The 21,629-nt window shown below is 42.8% G+C and overlaps 3 protein-coding genes across 3 annotated transcripts; 2 read left to right on the plus strand and 1 right to left on the minus strand.

The window, feature by feature from the left end:
* Positions 1-2,489: 2,489 nt before the first annotated feature.
* On the plus strand, positions 2,490-7,625 carry get3 (guided entry of tail-anchored proteins factor 3, ATPase). The gene is made up of 7 exons (XM_055906664.1): positions 2,490-2,666; positions 3,364-3,511; positions 3,960-4,108; positions 5,947-6,097; positions 6,309-6,416; positions 6,651-6,848; positions 6,971-7,625. The coding sequence occupies exons 1-7, from the start codon at positions 2,524-2,526 to the stop codon at positions 7,097-7,099; spliced, it is 1,026 nt and encodes a 341-aa protein (XP_055762639.1). The 5' UTR covers positions 2,490-2,523; the 3' UTR covers positions 7,100-7,625.
* Positions 7,626-9,100: 1,475 nt separating this feature from the next.
* best2 (bestrophin 2) lies at positions 9,101-17,773 on the plus strand. The gene is made up of 10 exons (XM_055906659.1): positions 9,101-9,754; positions 11,070-11,241; positions 11,357-11,451; positions 11,574-11,807; positions 12,190-12,344; positions 12,521-12,598; positions 12,767-12,919; positions 13,091-13,171; positions 16,170-16,324; positions 16,554-17,773. Exons 2-10 carry the CDS (start codon positions 11,090-11,092, stop codon positions 17,446-17,448), a joined length of 1,998 nt encoding a protein of 665 aa, XP_055762634.1. The 5' UTR covers positions 9,101-9,754; positions 11,070-11,089; the 3' UTR covers positions 17,449-17,773.
* Positions 17,774-17,891: 118 nt separating this feature from the next.
* LOC129839329 (protein Hook homolog 2-like) lies at positions 17,892-20,250 on the minus strand. The gene is made up of 4 exons (XM_055906666.1): positions 20,092-20,250; positions 18,775-18,838; positions 18,574-18,645; positions 17,892-18,347 (listed from the first exon to the last, which is right to left on the minus strand). The coding sequence occupies exons 2-4, from the start codon at positions 18,826-18,828 to the stop codon at positions 18,195-18,197; spliced, it is 279 nt and encodes a 92-aa protein (XP_055762641.1). The 5' UTR covers positions 18,829-18,838; positions 20,092-20,250; the 3' UTR covers positions 17,892-18,194.
* Positions 20,251-21,629: the final 1,379 nt, after the last annotated feature.

Here is a 21,629-nt window from a genome sequence, read left to right on the forward strand (position 1 = left end):
CTGGTAAGAGGGTGCGCTCGCCCCCAGCCGCCCCGAGGGGCTAACAAGGCAAGGCCCCGGCCCAAAGGGATTTTCCAAGGGCAGGAAAAACCAAGCCCGACTCGCGGGCAAGCATGAAAGAAAGCGCACCCATAAATACCAGGACCAGCACGCACCACTCACAGCATGAAGCCAAACCACAAAACATAAATAACGAAAAGCAAAACATAGAGTAATCACATCCCACCCTCACCCCTGATTAGAGGACCTCAAACATTTGCCCTGTACATTTCTGTATATACTTTAACACTCATAAATTCCACCCTTCCGACAGATCAACTCATCTTTCTCAATAAATCATCATTCTACCATGGTGTCTTACTAGGGACTTGAACCTCCCCAACTGCAACATTTCTGCTGAAATTGCCTTATAAATAAACATTTTATTTAGTTTACCTGACTTGACTGGCTGGCCCCAGTGAAGACAGGACAGGCGGAGCTCTATGTATTTGTCCCAAATGGCACACTTTTCCCTATTTAGTGCAGTCATAGGGCCATAGGGTTCTGGTCAAAAGTAGTGCACTGTGTAGGGAATGGGGTACAATTTGGGACAGATATCTTTCTATTACTGATGATTGTTGTTGGGATGTTTTAATTGAGTTGGCGAATGTCTGCACCCACGCGATCTGTTGGATTGCACAATGTGTTCATCTGAGTCCTACTATGGTATTATCTGGTGTAGTTATGTTATCCAGTAGCTGTAGACGTACCCTTAGTGGACAAAACATTAAGAACACCTTCCTAATATTGTTTCACCACCTTTTGCCCTCAGAACAGTGGCTGCTTGCTACTTCTTTGTAACATTTTAGCTAGGCAGGTTAGGAGAATGAACATGGCAGGTTAGGAGAATGAGGTTAAGGTTGGGGAAATGGTTAGGCTTAGCTAAAATGTTACAAGGAAACAGAAAGCACCCACGCAAAAAGGTCTCCAGTGGCAATCAATCTGGACAATTAGCTGTTAGGTTTCCATACACTCACTTATGTTGATCCTCCCAATTATTTAGTAACGCCTACTTTCAAACACTCCATGTATGCACTTGCCCATGACTCAAATTTGCATCAATGACTAAGGTCTGTCAGGATCGATTTTTCCTCAATATTGAACAATTTTGAAAACCTTTGAAAAACATATTCTCATGAACCAGAAGTCCAAATAACACGGGTATGTGGCACATCTCTTAACTTAGTTTGAGAAAAGCTAAGGGATTGGTTAAAAGATGGCGGAGTTATTGATAAATAAATCTTTATCAATGGACACATTTTCCTTTGTAAATTCATTTCATAGTGGCCTATTAACTTGAAACTTTTTAGGGCCACCAAAGACATTACCATGATGAACCATCTGAAGGAAACTACTGTATTAACGATTCACTTTTTTGACGATGTAATGACTTTTAGTAAGGTTGGATGTCTTGCGTTTATAGCCATGGTGATCAACTGCACTGATGGAGCGGAAATCACAGAAGATATATGTGGTAGTTGCAGCAGAGAAATATTTGGGTGTGAGAGATTTTAGTGCAGAAGATCTACAGGAAGTTTTGAGAGAAGGGTTTCCATCCTCCCATGCCGACGGTCTGGTTTAGGATCATTTAGGGCCAAAGTAGTGGGATGAGGTGGTGGATTTGGGGGGATAGTGTATAGGTGCAGTGTTAGATGGTGGTGCAATTTAAGATTTTCCCATTCCCCTTTTCTTTATTTTAGGACCAATGTGTAATCCGCATTGCGAAAGGCAGGTAGCCTATAGGTTAGAGTGTTGTGACAGTTATGGAAAGGTCACTGGTTCGAATACCCAAACTGACAATGTGAAACATTTCTATGTGACCTTGAGCAAGGTACAGCCCACACATGGCCCCAATATGCAACACAGCGTCAAGTCTATTATAAATTCAGAAGATTTAAAAAAATATTAATATATTAAAACATTTTATTATTTTCATTATTATTCCATGCTTATGTATTTTATGTCTTTTGAATTTGAAAGACATACCGGCTCATTTTCCTCGAAGCCCACACATGGCCCATGTTTTCCCTTTGAGGACTCTAGCCAAATAATGGTAATTCAATGCAACAAAAAAAGCTAACAATTTAGATGGTAATTCAATGCAACAAAAAAAGCTAACAATTTAGAATGGGCTGAAGATGGACCAGCCTATCAAGCATTTGTCAGAACTCACCCATGGCCAGTCAGCTGTATATGTCTTATAATGTGTCCTCTTACTGTTATTCCTGATGTGAAATAAACACAACAATTCATAATAGATGGGCCTCCTGTGTCTTTGTTGCTCAATATCCATCCATTGTTTTATTGTTTCTTATAAATTGAGTGTTTTTAATTTGGTTTTTGATTAGATTGTTTGCTGAAAATATGTTAAAATTTTGATCGCTAAACTATTTAGCCTTGGTATAGCCCAAAAGAGGGTCGCTTTTTTTTACCCAGCTCTTTTTATTATTTGGTACATCCCATTTGCTGACCTGTACACACAAGATGGCAGCTTCGTTGGAAGAAGAATTTGAAGATGCGCCCGATGTGGAGCCTTTAGAACCAACATTGAAAAACATTATAGAGCAGAAATCTCTGAAATGGATATTTGTTGGAGGCAAAGGTGGCGTTGGCAAAACAACATGCAGGTAGGTCGATGCAAAATAGTGCTTTGTCACTATTAGCTAACGTCACTAGCAAAATGAATGGCCTAGCCAAGTTCAATACCGCAAGCCCGACGTTCAATTAATGTTTCTTTATTGACAGTCATTTACCATCAACGTAGCTCTTATTTCAGTGGGAACACAGTGAGCTAACGTTAGCTAGTTAATTATATGGTTAGCTAAAATGACAACAATAGCTAGCCAGCTAGCAACTGTAGCTAACTAGTTAGCTAGCTGTCAAATTCATAAGACTGTCATTACTTACTACGTTAGCTAGCAATCCAGCGAGTTTTAAACAGTTCTGAACAATCTTTTACATTAACAGTAAACATCAGGTTAGCAAACTCGGCTATCTATTTAACGTTATCTAGCTAACTAGTTTTAGCTAGACACTACCATCAACTCAACATGGACCATCACTTTCAAACACCAATTTCAAAGTTCGGTGGTTAAATTTGTCAGTTTCATGTGAAGCTGATTTTTATTTAATTGAGAAGACATCATGTTTCTAATTTGGTAATGTATCCATACGTAAACAATGTTTCTAACTGAAGGGTTGAAAATGGTAGCTGTCTGTCTTGTTTGTCTGTATCAGTGTTCATGTCTGTGGTCATATCTGTCTGCCTGTGCGTGCTTATGACATTTCTGTCTGTGTGCTAATGTCTGTCCTTTGCCCCAACAGCTGCAGTCTGGCTGTACAGCTGGCTGCGGTGCGTGACAGCGTGCTCATCATCTCCACTGACCCGGCACACAACATCTCAGATGCCTTTGACCAGAAGTTCTCAAAGGTGCCCACAAAAGTCAAGGGCTACGAGAACCTCTTCGCTATGGTATGTCAACATTAGACCCAGTCTGTCTCTCTGACCCAGTTTTTTCTGTCTACACTACAGACTGGTGATGTCGCTCTCAGCAGTATGCACTCTCTTACTAGGTTTTGAGAATGAGTAGAGGCAAAGAGCTGGTTTGTCAGACTACCTCCTCACCGTCAATATATTCATAGAAGTCGACTTAGGAGCGTATGTTGACTTGAGGGGGACATTCAGCAAGCTTTGTTTGGAGAATGACACAAGCAAGACTGTAAACTCTTGATTCACACAATAGTTTGTGTTTCACATACACAATAGAAATAGACAATCTAGCCATCAGTATATCAAAAAAAGTCCTGCAAGCAAAGTCTGTTTTTCCCTAAGATGGAGATTTTCTCTTTCCTCCTGTGTCTTGCCCCGACCTCTGCTCTGTCTGTGTTGTGTTGTCTGTGGTGTGTGTGTGCTCCTGCAGGAGATTGATCCCAGCCTGGGTGTGGCGGAGCTCCCAGATGAGTTCTTTGAAGAGGACAACATGCTGAGTATGGGCAAGAAGATGATGCAGGAGGCCATGAGCGCCTTCCCCGGCATCGACGAGGCCATGAGCTACGCAGAGGTCATGAGGTATGGAGACACACACACACAGAGGTCATGAAGTCAACACTTAATGGCTCTCCACGTAGTTATTGATACACTTTATGCTTTGAGTGTTTTTAAAAGTTCTTTAAATTCAGTCAATCATTGGTTATGTTCAGTTTCTGTGATAGAATGCACCATATCCATGGATGATAGTGTTGCTGTTGGTCTGTACTTGTGGTGGTAGAAATTAGTTGGGCTGCTATTATTGGGCATTATTGTCACCCAAATCAAATTCATACGTCTGGGTTAGCTTAACCCTTTTCCTACAATTTCCACGGCCATAATTTAAAAAATCCCCATCAAAATCCATCCTTTTAAATTAAATGGTTTTTTTGCATGGGCTGAGTCTCAATCCACCACATCCGTCGATATTGCCCTTCCGCACTTGCGGTGAAAGGTGGCAGAGCTAGAGCGGTGTTTGTCAGACCATTAGACATCCCGAAAATCGGTCTTCTCACGAATATGTCTGTGGTGTCCGAACCGTTTGGCCTACAAACTGAGACTCTCACGAACACGATGGTGTTCTCCATTTTGCTCTACGACCCCCACAAGCATCACGGGACTCATCTGAAGTCATTACTGCCTCTTCTGCCTGTAGCGTCCAAACAGTTTGGGCTACACACTAATATGACCACTCTGTAGAAAGGTGAGTCTCTCACAAACACATACATGTCTCTAGGACGCTCACAAGACTCGTATGAAGATCCCCTGTACGGGATTAAAAAATAGTTTATTGCCTAAAATAAAAATTGATCTTTCTTATCGCTCAGCTATAGGACAGACACTTCAGAACAAACTTCCTTAGTATAGTCAAAATAATGATCTGTTCTAAGTAGTGGATCTGTCATTCAATACGTTTAATAGCAGTAATACCAAATTCAATGTTTCATCAAATCTTTTTTGTATATATATTTTTTTTGATACCAGGGTTTCTTAAATCAAATGTTATTTGTCACATACACATGGTTAGCAAATGCTGATGTGAGTGTAGCAAAATGCTTGTGCTTCTAGTTCTGACAGTGCAGTAATATCTAACAAGTAATCTAACAATTTCACAAGAACTACCTTATACACACAATGTAAGGGGATGAATAAAAATATGTACATACAAATATATGGATGAGCTATGGCCGTGCGGCATAGGCAAGATGCAGTAGATGGTATCGAGTACAGTATATACATGAGATGAGTAATGTAGGGTGTGTAATCATAATATAAAGTGGCATTGTTTAAAGTGACTAGTGATACATTTATTACATTTAATTATTAAAGTGGCTAGAGATTTGAAGCAGTATGTTGGCAGCAGCCACTCAATGTTAGTGATGGCTGTTTAACAGTCTGATGGCCTTGAGATAGAAGCTGTTTTTCAGTCTCTCGGTCCCAGCTTTGATGCACTAGTTTAGTTTCTGGGAGGGGGGGTTCTACTTAGCTAACATATAGATTTGTTTTAAGATGGTCACACCAAGGATCATTTAGGTATTTGAATTTGAAGACCCCTTAAGACAGGGTTTCCCAAACAGTTTTGTTTTTTACTCTAACATTACACAGCTGATTCAAAGCTTGATGATTAGTTGATTATTTGAATCAGTTGTGTAGTTCCAGGGCAAAAAACAAAACCGTTTGGGAAACCCTGCCTTAAGGGGTCTTAAAATTCAAATTCAAATAGCTAAATGATCCTTGGTGTGACCATCTTAAAACAAATCTATATGTTAGCTAAGTAGAACACCCCCCCCCCCCCCCAGCTTAGAAACTAGAGGGTTGACAAGGTTATATTGACTAACTCCACAGTGTTCCTCAGTCATACTCTTTTCCTCTCCGTTCAGGTTAGTGAAAGGCATGAACTTCTCTGTGGTGGTGTTCGACACTGCCCCCACTGGCCACACGCTACGTCTGCTCAACTTCCCCACCATAGTGGAGAGAGGCCTGGGACGACTCATGCAGATCAAGAACCAGATCAGCCCCTTCATCTCACAGGTAAGGCCTACTAGCCCTAAACCAGATCACCTTCATCTCACAGGTAAGGCCTACTGACTGTTGATTTATTTCTGTGATAAGCATGAAGCTCTAGTTGCTCTGTTTTTATTGACCAGAGTTGCTGTCTGTGTCGGTATCATCAGTTCTCTTATTGTTGCCACTTGTGCATGATCCTTTTCTCTAGTTCTCGCTCACTCTTTCTCCCCCGTAGATGTGTAACATGCTGGGTCTGGGAGACATGAACGCAGACCAGCTGGCCTCTAAGCTGGAGGAGACCCTACCAGTCATCCGCTCTGTCAGTGAGCAGTTCAAAGACCCTGTAAGTCAGACCATCACCGACCCATTTTAACATCTTCGCTCTAGGAAAACATTGAGGTGTGTATGCAGTGTATATACACCTGCATTATGTTCATTTGATTGATAACCACTCTACTTCACTATGTGGAGTTATTTGAGTATTGTGTGTTAATTCCAGTTTTTGGAGTCCGTATTGTGACTATTTCTCTCCTTGTGTTTGACGCCTCTGTCCGCCCCTCCCCACACTCCCTCATAGGAACAAACAACGTTTATCTGTGTGTGCATCGCCGAGTTCCTGTCCTTGTACGAGACGGAGCGCCTGATCCAGGAGCTGGCCAAGTGTCACATCGACACGCACAACATTATCGTCAACCAGCTGGTGTTCCCCGACTCAGACCGGCCATGCAAGATGTGCGAGGCCCGCCACAAGATCCAGTCCAAGTACCTGGACCAGGTAAAGCACGGCATAAGTAGTCTTCATGTTGTCAATGGCAGTTGTCTGTCACCACGTGCTATGCCCCTACAATGGTTTCCTAATCCCTACAATTATGTCCTCACCTTTATTCTCTGTCCCAGATGGAGGATCTATATGAAGATTTCCACATAATCAAGTTACCGCTACTGCCCCACGAGGTACGGGGGGCCGAAAAAGTCAACACCTTCTCAATGCAACTCCTGGAGCCCTACATCCCCCCTACCAAGTGATTGACCTCTGACTCCCAGTCGCAATCTGAACTCACCATCCCCGTCCCCCTTGACCCCAGCCTCACTGCTGCATTACAGCAACCCAGCAAGAACATCCCCATCCTCTTCATCTTCAGGAACCTAAACCACTACAGCAAGAACGACACACACTCACACACACACACACACACACAGGGGGAGGACAACACGGAACACAAGGACACACAACCACCTGCTCCTGTTGTAGGCCTACAGTCTAAAAGAGAAAGGAGGATCCACATGTGATTTATCTCCTCTCACTTTTCTCTATCATTCTATCTATACCATTCTCTCCATGATATCTCACCAGGGAAAGGATGAACTATTCCTAAAGAATTTAACTTTTCCCAGAGGAACACTCAAGGCCACCCCCTCCCTTTCTCCTCTCCTCCTCTTTTTCCTTCCATATTCCAGCCTCAGTAATGTTCAAGTGAAACTATCCTTAATGGCTGAGTTTGGTGTCTGGTGCCGCTGCTGTGTTTTTCAGTATAAAACAGCTTTGAGACGATCGACTGCATCTTTGGTTTTTACCATGTGATTTAATTAGACTGTATCTGTTTGGTTTGCGTCTGAAATCGCACCCTATTCCCTGTATAGTGCATTATTGCCACACATTTTGACCAGGGCCCTGGTCAAAAGTAGTGCACTATATATAGGGAATAGGGGGCCATTTTGGATGCATGTTCTGACATCTTAATGCCCTCCATTGTGGGAATGGAGAATAATATGAGTGGTGGGAAAGTTTTGTCTGTTTTGGATGAAGGTGGGTGTGTGATGCAGGGTGAGGACTTACTACCCCAGGGTGAATAGTCACTATGAAGAGGGATATAGGCCTAGAGGAAATGGTAATGGTTTTCAGATCATGTTATATTTTTGTCCCACCAATCCCATCATACTTATGGTCGTGGAAATGCCCTTAGAAGGGCATTTGAATACTTGAGTAATAATAGCATGGACATACTTAACTACATTATTTGACCAAAATGGTGTTCTCACGCACCACATGTTTATGGTGTAAATAGCATGTCCCCACCTACATTTAGTTCAGTTCTTGGATGAAGAAATTCTATTTATTGATCACTGAGCAGTGTCATTCATCTATAATCTACAGTATCAGATGGCTACTTGTAATTATTTTATGCCAATTTCATTGTTTTTCCTACTCTGATTATAATAGGAGGCCACTGAAGCAGTCTTTGTATAAAGCTTTTAAAGTGCTACTTTTCCCTCTAGCCTGGTTGAACCAGACTGAATGCTGCACTCACCACTGAGTGCAGTATTCAGTCTGGGGGGGGGGGGGGGGCTTAGCCTGGTTAAACCAATCTCTTTCTCCCTGGCTGTGTAGGAAATGGCAGCTCTGGTCAAAAGTAGTGCATTATATAGGGAATGGGGTGCCATTTCAGACACACCCTGTCTGTTGTGTAGAGGGCTCTATTCGGGTACACAGCGTGATGCGAGTTGGCTACTTGGCTTAATGAATGCCTTATTAGGGCATTATAATATACAATTGATTACTGAATGTTGATTGGTCCCCTGTTGAAGGAAAGGTTGGTTCATTATTTAGCTCCTATTTAGACGTTCAGTGTGGGATTTGTGTTTTCTGCATTAGTGCACAGCTTCTTTCTTTCTCATCCACAGGCAACATGTCCCAATAGCTGTCAATTTGACTTGTCATCAAGATATTCACACACCAAAAGTGGTCATTATATTACCAACTATAGTCCCTTAATCTCTGCAGCAGCAACACAAGTCTTGGAAGGGTCCTTTTGATTTGATTTTGTCCGTACAATGTTATTAATGCTTCAATTTATGCATATCCCCCCCACCCCCTAGGCAATTATGTTAAACTTACAAAATAAAACACAAACATGCCTAATTCGCAGGGATATTTTTTGGTTACGTGTTTTTATTAACACAGCTTTCTTAAAATAATGTTACGAACTACAATACAGACATTGTGATTGGGTCCCAAGTAGCCCCTAATTAGACTCTTGGAAGCAGGCGACCCCAAGACGCAGCCGGGACACGCATGGATGGTCTGCGGTACAACATGCCTTGTTGAACAACAGATTCGTCTTGACAGGTCCTGACTTTGTGGGTGACTTCTACGCTCAGAACCTGCAAACAACAAGCCTCCTGTTGAGCTGACACAGTGTTTTGTAGAATAAATTCAAATGTGTCAATGGACTGGAAAAAAACGCTTGCCTCGATCAAAAAACAAATATAATGCACCATAAACTATTTCTAATATATGCACAATTTTATAAATATGACTGTACTGTTACATGTTTTAGTCATTTTTATATCAGTGGCAGTCTGACTATTTCCTGTTTTCTAATACTTTTTTCCCCTTCTAGTTTTTACGCACTTGCGTTTTTGACATTGTGTAGCTCTCGGCAGGCTGTCGCTTGTGGTCCATCACCGATTTAAAATGCACTGTGCAGAAGCTCCCTCTCCCAGTAGGGGGCATGTACTAACGAGCTCCGTCTCCCTCCAATGTTCGGGATTTGCCCCGGGGCGCTCTAACCACTGAGCGTACTGCTGAGGCTCCAGCATCCAAGGATTACACTCTACTGCTGCTGCCTTTTACTGTATGATGTATCGGCTGAATGGGTTACCAACGATGGACGTAGAATGGTTAGTAGAGAATATTAAAGTTGTACAGATGTATTAGGCTATGGAATATGTAAGGGCTTTGATCGTGTGCAGCAATAATGCTATGCGCGGAGATTGTTGATTAACCTGAACCTGCAAACATCCCAAAGATCCACTCACTGCATAACAGAGGTAATACCATTTGTTTCATACTGTCCTAAATTTGTCCGTCGAACTAGATGTTTTCATGGACTTTTACGCAACGTCTAAATGTGTTGTGTAGGTGGATGGGAAGGGAAAGTTCTGGACACAATTCTGCAGTTGTCTGCTTAATGCTGTCGTCTGGACTCTCATACATAAGTATATTTGCCTCTCGTCATGCTTTGAGCAAACTCGCAAAAACAACAAAAATGCATTGTACAAATTGTACATGTTAATATTTTCAAAATACTCCAATTTAATTTAATAAACATTGTACACCAATACACTAATAATGTTCTAATAAGTTCTAAATATTTATTTGAGTGTACTATTGCACTACTATCTATATCCGAGGCATACAAATGAGGCAACATCGCCATTCCTGACGTGACTGGACAGGTAACAAAATGAACGATAGCTAAATGAAATACAAAAACGTCACATTTCACAACATACCAGCATGGAATGGATACAATGCAATGCAAACGTTAGCGCTGCCGCCTGGACTGTCATACATAAGTATATTTGCCTGACAAAAGAGAGTGCAGAATTCCCGGGAGAAAATCGCCAGAAAACTCACGCTGTCTGTACCTGAAAGAGACCCTCTCCTGCACCCAAAGCCAACGGTAGCTGGGCTAACCTTGCAAATTTGCAGTTGCTCTCGAAAAGTATCTCCATTCACGCTAATATATATTCCTACTAACAGTAGTGCAACAACACTAAATCAATGATTATATAATTTTTGCTTGTTTTTTTGTGTGCATTTGTGAACTCTTGCTAACATGTGCATTCAAAATAAACTTAAACACATACCCCTCCTCATCACGCTTTGACCAAACTGAGGCGTAAACGCATGGTTTTCGTAGATGACATCACAACATCAACACAATTTAGAAAATAAATACAATGATATAGTTCACTCTTGAAAGCAGTGTAATACATCTGAAAATAACCATAAAATAATACATGAAAAATAAATATATGGGATTTTCGTTGAAATACATAAAGTATATTTTACACCTGTTACATAAACAAAACTGTATAGATAGGATTTGTGGAGGGTTAGACATGGGTTTTCTTTCCATTTCCCTTGATAAATAGAAAGAAAACTAACACATATGTTTTCCGAGATATAGTATTTTTTTTAATATGATAGAATAACTGATAGATGACATCATGACGGTCACCTACACCGCGCAAGTTGCCAATGCGCGCTTCTGCGGGTTCTCCAAACTGCTCCTAGCCTGGAGGGGAAGCATCTACAAGGTCTTATGGAAGGAGTTCCTTGCTTTCTTCGCCATGTACACTGGCATCAGTGTCACTTACAGGTATGAGAGCCTTTGGCTACCAAGTTTATATAATTATTTTAACTTTCCATTACTATTTGAAGATTTCAATTTGTTTTAATTGGTCCACATTATTATGTAACTTTTACCTCTTCAGATTCTTCCTCTTTGATGACCAGAAGAGGTATTTTGAAAAACTGGCAATTTACTGCAACCACTATGCCAGTCTCATCCCCATGTCTTTTGTGTTAGGTGGGCAATATTACTAAATCAATAACACAGATTCTATTCGAATATTCTTATATTCTAACATTCTTCTTTTCTATAAGAAAATACCACCATTCATTACAGAACCATTTGCTGCTGTTTTCCAGGTTTTTACGTGACACTGGTGGTGAACCGCTGGTGGAACCAGTACACCTGCATTCCATTACCTGACCGCCTGATGTGCGTGCTCTCGGGCGGCCTGCAGGGCGTGGACGAGCACGGGCGGCTGCTGCGACGCACCATGATGCGATATGCAAGTTTGTCCGCGTTACTGATTTTGCGCTCGGTCAGCACTGCAGTGTTTAAACGCTTCCCGACCATGGACCACGTCGTGGAAGCAGGTAAATGTGTCATTCAGATGCAGCTAAGATATTGCCTTTGAGGAGATATTGCACTTTGCAGATTTTGCCTTCAAGGAAAAATTGCACTTTGCAGATTTTCAGAATTCAAACACAAGAAAGTACAGTATACATCTGGATACACCATACCCCTTGCAGTTTTGTCCCACATCCTGTGTCTTCCAAACACATACCTATAGTTAATGTAGCGGTCTAGCGGAGGTGAGTCGGACTCACGCTCTGGTGATGAGGTAGCCCTGCCTGCAACTTTAATCAGTGTCACCCTCGGTCCAATTTCCTCTTGGCCTAATTAAGACATTGGGTTTCAAAGCAGGACATGGGGGTTCAGACCCCACCTGTGACAGATACACTCCCCTCTCCTCAGGGTTCATGACCAGGGAGGAGCGGAAGAAGTTTGAGAGCCTCAAGTCCCCCTATAACAAGTACTGGATGCCCTGTGTGTGGTTCACTAACCTGGCCGCCCTGGCACGCTGTGAGGGCAGGATTAAGGACGACAGCACCCTCAAACTAGTGCTGGAGGTAGTCTACAATACAACACACATAAAGCGACATAGTGATAAACCACATAATGTCAATAGTTATAGGACATGAATCAGCTGTACCCGACTTACATACTGACTGAACCTTACACAAAAACAATATATTCAACAAAAACAATAACTTACATTTGTATGCTTGTCTGTTTATGTCTGCAGGAGCTCAATCATTTCAGAGGGAACTGCAGTATGCTTTTCCATTACGACATGATCAGTGTTCCCCTGGTCTACACTCAGGTTTGTGTGTGTGTGTGTGTGTGTGTGTGTGTGTGTGTGTGTGTGTGTGTGTGTGTGTGTGTATATATATGTGCATGCAGGTGATTGTATGTGCAATCATTGTAAAAAAATTCTCAGTCGGCATCACTCATTTGGTGTCCTATGTTCTCGTCTCCACCATCCCTATAGGTGGTGACTCTGGCTGTGTACAGTTTTTTCTTCGTGTGTCTGATAGGACGTCAGTTCCTGGACCCCACACAGGGTTACCTGGGTCATGACCTGGACCTGTACGTCCCCATCTTCACTATGCTACAGTTCTTCTTCTACGCTGGCTGGCTCAAGGTCAGTGGAAATTCATTATTGTGTTCTCTAGGTAGCAAATGGAAGAAAACCAAACTGAAACAAGGAGAGGCTAGCAAAAACAAACATTTTTATTTATTTTCATTGCAAAATGTTTTAAAACATTTCCTTTGCATGCCCCAACGAACATGACCAATTTTTTATGTTTTTCAGGTAGCAGAGCAGTTGATAAACCCATTTGGAGAGGACGATGATGACTTTGAGACCAACTGGCTGATAGACAGGAACTTCCAGGTTTATATTGAATCACATGTATTGCTGTCCTTCTCACAACCCCCCATTGTTATCTTAGATGTAATATATGCATGTATATGTAGTGGGGTAATTATTCATATATATGATATTATAAATACATCACATGCAACCCATAAGACTAAGCAATTAGCCCATTAAATGAATTAAATGGCTCCATAATATAGATAGCAATATGCAAGACCATGGTTAAACCATGTGCTATCAAGTATTATGCATTTAGATGACTAAGATCAAGGAATGGTCATATAAGCAAATATCAAAGCAAGTGTAATTTAATAACTTTGTAAAATTAATGGATTCACATACAACGCATAAAGCTTAAGCTACAAGGCAATACTGACATTAACAAAGCATTAGTCTAGGCATATAGATCCAGTGGTGGACAAAGTATCCAATTGTCATACTTGAGTAAAAGTAAAGATGCCCTCATAGAGAATGACTCAAGTAAAAGTGAAAGTCACCCAGTAAAATACTACTTGAGTAAAAGTATAAAAGTATAAATCATTTTAGAAATCCTTATATTAAGCAAACCAGACAGCACAATTTTCTTGTTTGTTTTTTAATTTATGGATAGCCAGGGGCACACTCCAACGCTCAGACATAATTTACAATCTAAGCGTGGGTGTTTAGTAAGTCCACCAGGTGGCAGTAGAGATGACCAGGGATGTTCTCTTGATAAGTGTGTGAATTTAACCATTTTCCTGTCCTGCTAAGGAGCATTCACTACTTTTGGGAGTCAGGGAAAATGTATGGAGTAAAAAGTAATTATTTTCTTTAGGAATGTAGTGAAGTAAAAGTAAAATTTGTCAAAAATATAAATAGTAAAGAATGTACAGATACCCACAAAACGACTTAAGTAGTACTTTAAAGTATTCCTGAGAGGACCATAAAACCCCTTTGCACAGAGTAAGTTAGAGTTCACCCTGTACAGATACAAGTTACCACAGAGATCATCCACTGAACAAAAATATCAACGCAACATGCAACAATTCTTAAGATTTTACTGAGTTACATTTCATAAAAGGAAATCTGTCAATTGAAATAAATTCATTAGGCCCTAAATCTATGGATTTCACATGACTGAGAATACAGATACCTTTAAAAAAAAGTAGGGATGTGGATCAGAAAGCCAGTCAGTATCTGGTGTGACCACCATTTGCCTCATGCAGCACGACACATCTCCTTCACATAGAGTTGATCAGGCTGTTGATTGTGGCCTGTGGAATGTTGTCCCACTCCTCTTCAAGGGCTGTGCGAAGTTGCTGGATATTAACGGGAACTGGAATGTCCTGTCGTACACGTCGACCCAGAGCATCCCAAACATGCTCAATAGGTGACAGGTCTGGTGACTATGCAGGCCGTGGGAAATTTTCAGCTTCCAGGTATTGTGTACAGATCCTTGCGAAATGGGGCCATGCGTTATCATGCTGAAACATGAGGTGATGGCGGCGGATGAAGGGCACGACCATGGGCCTCAGGATCTCGTCACGGTATCTCTGTGCATTCAAATTGCCATCAATCAAATGCAATTGTATTCATTGTCCGTAGCTTATGCCTGTCCATACCATAACCCCACCGCAACCATTGGGCACTCTGTTCACAACGTTGACATCAGCAAACCGTTCGCCCACACAACGCTGCCCGGTACAGTTGAAACCGGGATTCATCCGTGAAGAGCACACTTCTCCAGCGTGCCAGTGGCCATCGAAGGTGAGCATTTGCCCACTGAAGTCGGTTACGACGCCGAACTGCAGTCAGGTCAAGACCCTGGTGAGGACGACGAGCGCGCAGATGAGCTCCCCTGAAATGGTTTCTGACAGTTTGTGCAGAAATTATTTTGGTTGTGCAAACCATTGGAGGCTTCTACCGGATGGCTCGTAATAATGGCTGGAACGGAGCGAATGGAATGGCATCAAACACATGGAAACAATGTTTGATGTATTTGATACCATTCCACCCATTCCACTCCAGCCATTACCACGAGCCCGTCCTCCCCAATTAAGGTGCCACCAACCTCCTGTGGTGCAACCCCACAGTTTCATCAATTATCCGGGTGGCTGGTCTCAGACGATCACTCAGGTGAAAAAGACGGATGTGGAGGTCCTGGGCTGGCGTGGTTACACGTGATCTGCGGTTCTGAGGCCGGTTGGACATACTGCAAAATTATCTTAAACAACTTTGGAGTCGACTTATGGTAGCGAAATGAACATTAAATTATTTGGCAACAGCTCTGGTGGACATTCATGCAGTCAGCATGCCAATTGCATCTCCCTCAACTTGAGACATCTCTGGCATTGTGTTGTGTGACAAAATTGCACATTTTAGAGTGGTCAGCACAAAGTGCACCTGTGTAATGATCCTGCTGTTTAATCAGCTTCTTGATATGCCACACCTGTCAGGTGGATGGATTATCTTGGAAAAGGTGAAATGCTCACTTACAGGGTTGTCAACAAATTTGTGCACACAATTTGAGAGAAATAAGCTTTCTGTGCATATGGAAAATTTGTGGGATCTTTTATTTCAGCTCATTAAACATGGGACCAACACTTTACATGTTGCGTTTATATTTTTGTTCAATATACATACATATAGATAGCTTCAGAGTCCTCTTTAGGGTCCAAGTTTCAGACAGATACCAGACATGGATACTATAGCTTTATTTTATCACTCATTCAATAGTCAGTCCTCTGGATACCGTAACAGAGATACATTTTGGCCCCTCAGAGGGGAAGGGCTGGCTAGTCCTTGAGCATTGTCCTTTAGGCTTTCCTTGTGTTACTGGCCATTTGCTATGCAGCTCCAGGTGACAGAGCCAATAAATTAGGGCCGAGCCTACACGTGTACATGAGTGGGATAAGTACTTTTGAAACATTCAAAGTGAGAGAAAAAATGGTGGGGTGAAAGGAAACTTCAACAGAAGAGTTTCTTGGAACTTCCCTCATCTGAAACTGAAGAGGTAGTGTTTGTGTTTCCTCAGGTCTCCATGATGGCAGTTGATGAGATGTACGGGGATCTTCCCATCATGGAAAGAGACCGATATTGGAACGACTCTAACCCTCGTCCTCCCTACACTGCAGCAACTCTATTCAGGCTGCGCAAACCCTCCTTCCAGGGCTCCACCTTCGACATGGCGTGAGTCTCTAATCTATTCTATTCTATTTTATGGGGCAAGTGCAATACATTTCTACAATACACCTCAAATATGTGTTCACCTTGTTGCAAGCAAGGATATTCAGTATGTGTGTTTTACAAGTCCAAAGATGATTAGTTGTATGTTTCTAACCTTGCTAACACTTCTGTATGGCCCTAAGGGCATTATTCAAGTAGTTGTAGCGATTTGAATTGAGTCTGTCCCCTCCAGGATTCCCAAAGAGGAGATGCACTTCGCGCCCCTGGCGGATATCACTGAGAACGTGGCGTCTGAGGGTGGGGGTCACCACCCCAACATGGCCCTGTTCAACCGGCTCCTCTTCACTGCCCCGTCCCCCACGGGACTCATTGGAGGGGCGCTGCGTCGCACCTCCGCCCAGCTCCAAAGGTTCCGCCGTCCCTCCGGGATGTACCCGCCCTCGTTCAGTGACGAAGAGGGTGAGGACGAGGATGATGAAGGTGGGAAGACTTTGGGGCCGTCTGGGGGGTCGCTGCCGTCTGTTTTGGGTCACGATACTCAGAGTACCATATGTAGTTGTGGAGGGGTGTTTAATGCTAGGACCCCCCTCATGGAGGTACAGTTTGGGGTTGGGGTGGAGAGATGTGGGGATGCCCTTCAAAGCCAGGAAGAGATTATGGAAGAAGAGGAGGAAGAAGAAGAGGATGAGGGGAACACCCAGAAGAAGGCAGAGAAAGAGAAGATGGAGGAAGGGAACACTGAGGTGACAGGAGATATTCAAAGCAGCATGCTACTGCTCCCATCACCCCTCCACCCTTCCAGAGACCGAGGCCAAACATCCATCAGACAACCCCAGGATAAGAAACCCAGACCAGCCTCGACAACCCCCTCCAGCCCCCTAGCCCCCAGCATCATCCACCCCCGGTCCACAGTCTGCTCCACCCGAGACCTTTTCATCTCTGAACCAATCACAGAGCAGAGCACAGTGATCCCCACCATTCCCAAGCCGCCCATTGGTGGAGCCAAGATGTCTTTCCTCACCGTGCCGTCCTACAGAGCCCCACAGCGTCATAGGAGCGTCAGCATGGGGTCAGAGTCCCCATTGGCTCCGAAACTACAAACTGCACCCTGTTTTAACCAAAATTAGTGCACTACTTAGGGAATAGGATGCCATTTCAGAATCGGACTATGAGTAAAGGAGAACATGCACACTTCTGTCCAACTGGGACCAACACACCACACTGAAAAGCTAGGTCATATGTCACTGTAGTATGTTCATGAAAAATCACTGGTCTATAGATCATCTGCATGAAGTTCATCCTACTGAACAATCCACCCAGATGCTGCAAGGTTGGGCTGCAGCTTTCACTGTGTTCACCACTCTTACACTGTACATTTACTTTAGATGAATGATTTTTCACCTTGTTACGTTGTTATGAATTATACTGAGGTAAATAAAAAGAAAAGACAAATCTTTCTTGCCATAGTTCTATTTCTGTTGCTATGAGACACAATAGCTTGTGATGACAGCAGATATGTGAGACAATACAGTCAAATTAAATCTGGAGAAAATGAGCGCTATACTGTAAGTCATGTTGATATTTTATTCGAAGCGCAAAAATCCATTGGCAACACATTGTAATAGTGATAGTCCTTTACTGTCCTATCTATTCCTTTTACTTTTAGATTCAAACTGAGATGGACAAAAAAAGAACACCAATACCATTTGACCAACAGGTGGCGCCAATGTTACACAAAATAGTTTTTTTAACATCCAAGATTTTTTTAAACAGCCACAAAAATCACATCAACATCCTCTTCCAACGTTCCTTGTCCATCCAGTGTCAATCCCACCATCCTCAACAGAGGGACCTCTCCCTCCATCTCTCCCTCCTATCTGGGCTGTAGCTTGGGAGAGTTCCCCATGCCTCTCCTGCTCCTGGCCTGGGTGGACTGCCTCTGCTGGGCCAGGAAGGACTGGGCTTGGCCTGGAGGTCTGTAAGAGCCCTCAGACAGCCTCAGCTCCTGCTGCTGGAGAGTCACACACTGGAGGGGATGCATAAAAACTAATTTCTCATTCAACAGTAGAGTCGGCTCAGGAGTGACATACATGTGGTTTAACAATAACATTCACTCCTCACTTTTCCAACTTTCTGCATTTGAAATGAGACCCTATACCCTATATAGTGGACTAGTTTTGGGGTAATGCACTATATAGGGAATAGGTTACTATTTAGGACATAAACAACAGTAAACATTCTCACACACTCACCATACTGTACCAGTCTCTAATAGTGAGCTTTTCCTCTTGGTCTTGTCTGGACATGATCCTCTCATGTGAGTCCTGTAACATCAACAGATAGAGTAACATCAATACATTTTTTAGAGGCTATATAATTAAGAGCATTGGGTGGTGCATTAAGGATTTGCCACAGATGACAAACATTGTTCTGAAATCAGGCCAAACACTCACTTCTTTGACAGCTGTCATGATGACGTCACAGGAAGTAGTCTCCTCTTCAGTCATCCTCGTCTAACTGTATCACAACGATGCCCATAAAACATCAGCACTCCAACCAAACCACCAAAATAGAGCCCCTGAATGACCACTAGCCAAACAGCAACATCTAGCCAGAGAAATTGTATCACATTAACAGTCAAATCAAATCAAATTGTATTGGTCACATGCCCTCGTAAAACTGACTATCCGACCGATCCTCGACTTCGGCGATGTCATTTACAAAATAGCTTCCAATACTCTACTCAGCAAACTGGATGCAGTCTATCACAGTGCCATCCGTTTTGTCACCAAAGCCCCTTACACTACCCACCACTGTAACCTGTATGCTCTAGTCGGCTGGCCCTCGCTACATATTCGTCACCAGACCCACTGGCTCCAGGTCATCTATACGTCTATGCTAGATAAAGCTCTGCCTTATCTCAGCTCACTGGTCACGATAACAACACCCACCCGTAGCATGCGCTCCAGCAGGTATATCTTACTGGTCGTCCCCAAAGCCAACACCTACTTTGGCCGCCTTTCCTTCCAGTTCTCTGCTGCCAATGACTGGAATGAATTGCAAAAATCGCTGAAGTTGGAGACTTATATTTCCCTCACTAACTTTAAACATCATCTATCTGAGCAGCTTACCGATCGCTGCAGCTGTACACAGCCCATCTGTAAATAGCCCACCCAATCTACCTACCTCATTCCCATATTGTTTTTATTTACTTTTCTGCTCTTTTGCACACCAGTATTTCTACTTGCACATCATCATCTGCTCATCTATCACTCCACTGTTATTTTGCTAAACTGTAATTACTTCGCTACTATGGCCTATTTATTGCCTTACCTCCTCACGCCATTTGCACACACAGTATATAGACTTTCTTTTTTTCTATTGTGTTATTGACTGTACGCTTGTTGATTCCATGTGTAACTCTGTTGTTTGTGTCGCACTGCTTTGCTTTATATTGGCCAGGTCGCAGTTGTAAATGAGAACTTGTTCTCAACTAGCTTACCTGGTTAAATAAAGGTTAAATTAAAAAAAATACATTTTTTTTTATTGCAGGTGTAGCAAAATGCTTGTGTTCCTAGCTCCAACAGTCCAACAATCAGCAACCCTTCTAACCAAACCACCTTCTAACCAAATTAATTAGTTGCGAATCTAAACACTGATCGACACACCGACCTAACAGCTTGCAAGCCACTGCCCAGCCTCTCTCTTCAACCAAACTACTTTCTAGCCAAAATATAACCACAACGCCAAACACTAATAAACACACCAACCTTACATCCAGCCAGGCGCTGCCCCTCTCTGCTCTCTCTTCAGCCCAGCCTGGTCTCATCCACATGGGGGGAGAGGCCCTGGCTGGTTTTGTTCAGGGTGAGAGACAATGGGGAGGTAGGCTTTAGTAGTCTGGCTCTTCCCTGTGGCCACATATGCTTTACTGCTGATCTGGGCACATTCAATGTTGAACGTCCACATTCAGATGGTCACAGGGGGGATTTGTAGGTCAGCACCAGAAAGCAAGCATCCTGTTTAGATGGTGTACTTCTACATCAAGCTGTCTCATGCTACAGAAACAGGTGGTAGGCTCCTGCTATATGGGCTGTTCTGACACGGGAACAAGCCTTACTCGTCCAAGACTTACTGACAAGAAAGCATGCTGGGTAAAATCTACAATCAAGTAACAGGTAATGATTATTGTATTATTGTACTATTTACTATACGGGTACATGAATGAAATATGGCCATATCAAAAATCACCAGAAATGTACAGGGAAATCTCTCAGTAGTGATGGCACACAAAGCCAAGGATTTGTTGATGGTAAGAAGTCTGTAGGCTGGCTACCCTGTCCCTAATCTCTCGTGGACAGACTACATAACATTATTGAGGATGCGATCAAAGTACTCAATATTTTAGTTCTAGGTTAACCTAGATTACCCTGTGCCCATGACAGGGTATGCAGATCAGTCATATCCTTGGCGAGAAAAAGGGGCCCCTCTGTTTGAATCGTTGATGCCAAGTCCCAAACATGACCTAAAGAGCAGTGGTTTACATCCATACATCAGCTTCCCCCGTCAGAATTTAATGGCATTAGGTTAATTGTTGACGTACATGTAAAAATGCCCCATCCTCCGCCAACTCTAGCTCCCACTATAGGTGATTTCCAATGATTTCTCCCTGGCAAGCTGTGACCGTATTATCCTTTCTGCGAGCCCCTGTAAGTTCAATGGAACCATTGACTGGCCCCAAAAGGTCAACACTTATTTTGTTTAGGTACATGCACATCTTCTTACTGCAAACTCTGGCTTCAGCACTATAGGGGATTTCCAATGCATTCTCCCTGACCACCTGGGACCGTTTAGTACGTCCCGTGACCTTTCCTTCACAGAGGCGGTTCAATCACGTTCAAGCGCTTTTCAATGTGCGTGTGTGTGAGGGGTGGGGTTATGGTTGAGTTTCCGGCATTAGGCGATAACCACACAGAACTTTCAGAGAATTCTGTGGTTGAGTCAAAAAATGATAGAATAGACTTTCTCTGGAATAGGACTGGCGTTGAGGTCAACATGAGGCGTGTTTACTGACAAACGTACAACTCTCACACCCTTTACATACCTTTGAAGTTCATGTTTGAATGTCTCTGGTCTAGTGGTGTGGTTATGAAGTGACTCCCCGCAACTTTGTGTGTGACTGTGTGAGTATGTACATTTACCTTGTGTGTGGGAAAACTGAGAGAGAGAGAGAGAGGAGACAGAGAGAGAGAGAGAGAGAGAGAGAGAGAGAGAGAGAGAGAGAGAGAGAGGGTTTCTTGGAACTCCA

Source organism: Salvelinus fontinalis, chromosome 40 (assembly GCF_029448725.1).
Source record: "Salvelinus fontinalis isolate EN_2023a chromosome 40, ASM2944872v1, whole genome shotgun sequence".
Taxonomy (NCBI): Eukaryota; Metazoa; Chordata; class Actinopteri; order Salmoniformes; family Salmonidae; genus Salvelinus; species Salvelinus fontinalis.

Excerpts from the sequence above, each read along its gene's own strand:
- get3 (XM_055906664.1), top strand. The coding sequence starts at position 2,524 with ATGGCAGCTTCGTTGGAAGAAGAATTTGAAGATGCGCCCGATGTGGAG. Across the intron at positions 4,109-5,946 it reads AGCTACGCAGAGGTCATGAG|GTTAGTGAAAGGCATGAACT; the intron begins GTATGGAGACAC and ends CTCTCCGTTCAG. Across the intron at positions 6,098-6,308 it reads TCAGCCCCTTCATCTCACAG|ATGTGTAACATGCTGGGTCT; the intron begins GTAAGGCCTACT and ends TCTCCCCCGTAG.
- best2 (XM_055906659.1), top strand. The coding sequence starts at position 11,090 with ATGACGGTCACCTACACCGCGCAAGTTGCCAATGCGCGCTTCTGCGGG. Across the intron at positions 11,452-11,573 it reads CCCCATGTCTTTTGTGTTAG|GTTTTTACGTGACACTGGTG; the intron begins GTGGGCAATATT and ends GCTGTTTTCCAG. Across the intron at positions 12,599-12,766 it reads TTCCCCTGGTCTACACTCAG|GTGGTGACTCTGGCTGTGTA; the intron begins GTTTGTGTGTGT and ends CCATCCCTATAG.
- LOC129839329 (XM_055906666.1), bottom strand. The coding sequence starts at position 18,828 with ATGACTGAAGAGGAGACTACTTCCTGTGACGTCATCATGACAGCTGTC. Across the intron at positions 18,646-18,774 it reads TCATGACAGCTGTCAAAGAA|GACTCACATGAGAGGATCAT; the intron begins GTGAGTGTTTGG and ends TTGATGTTACAG. Across the intron at positions 18,348-18,573 it reads TTAGAGACTGGTACAGTATG|TGTGTGACTCTCCAGCAGCA; the intron begins GTGAGTGTGTGA and ends CATCCCCTCCAG.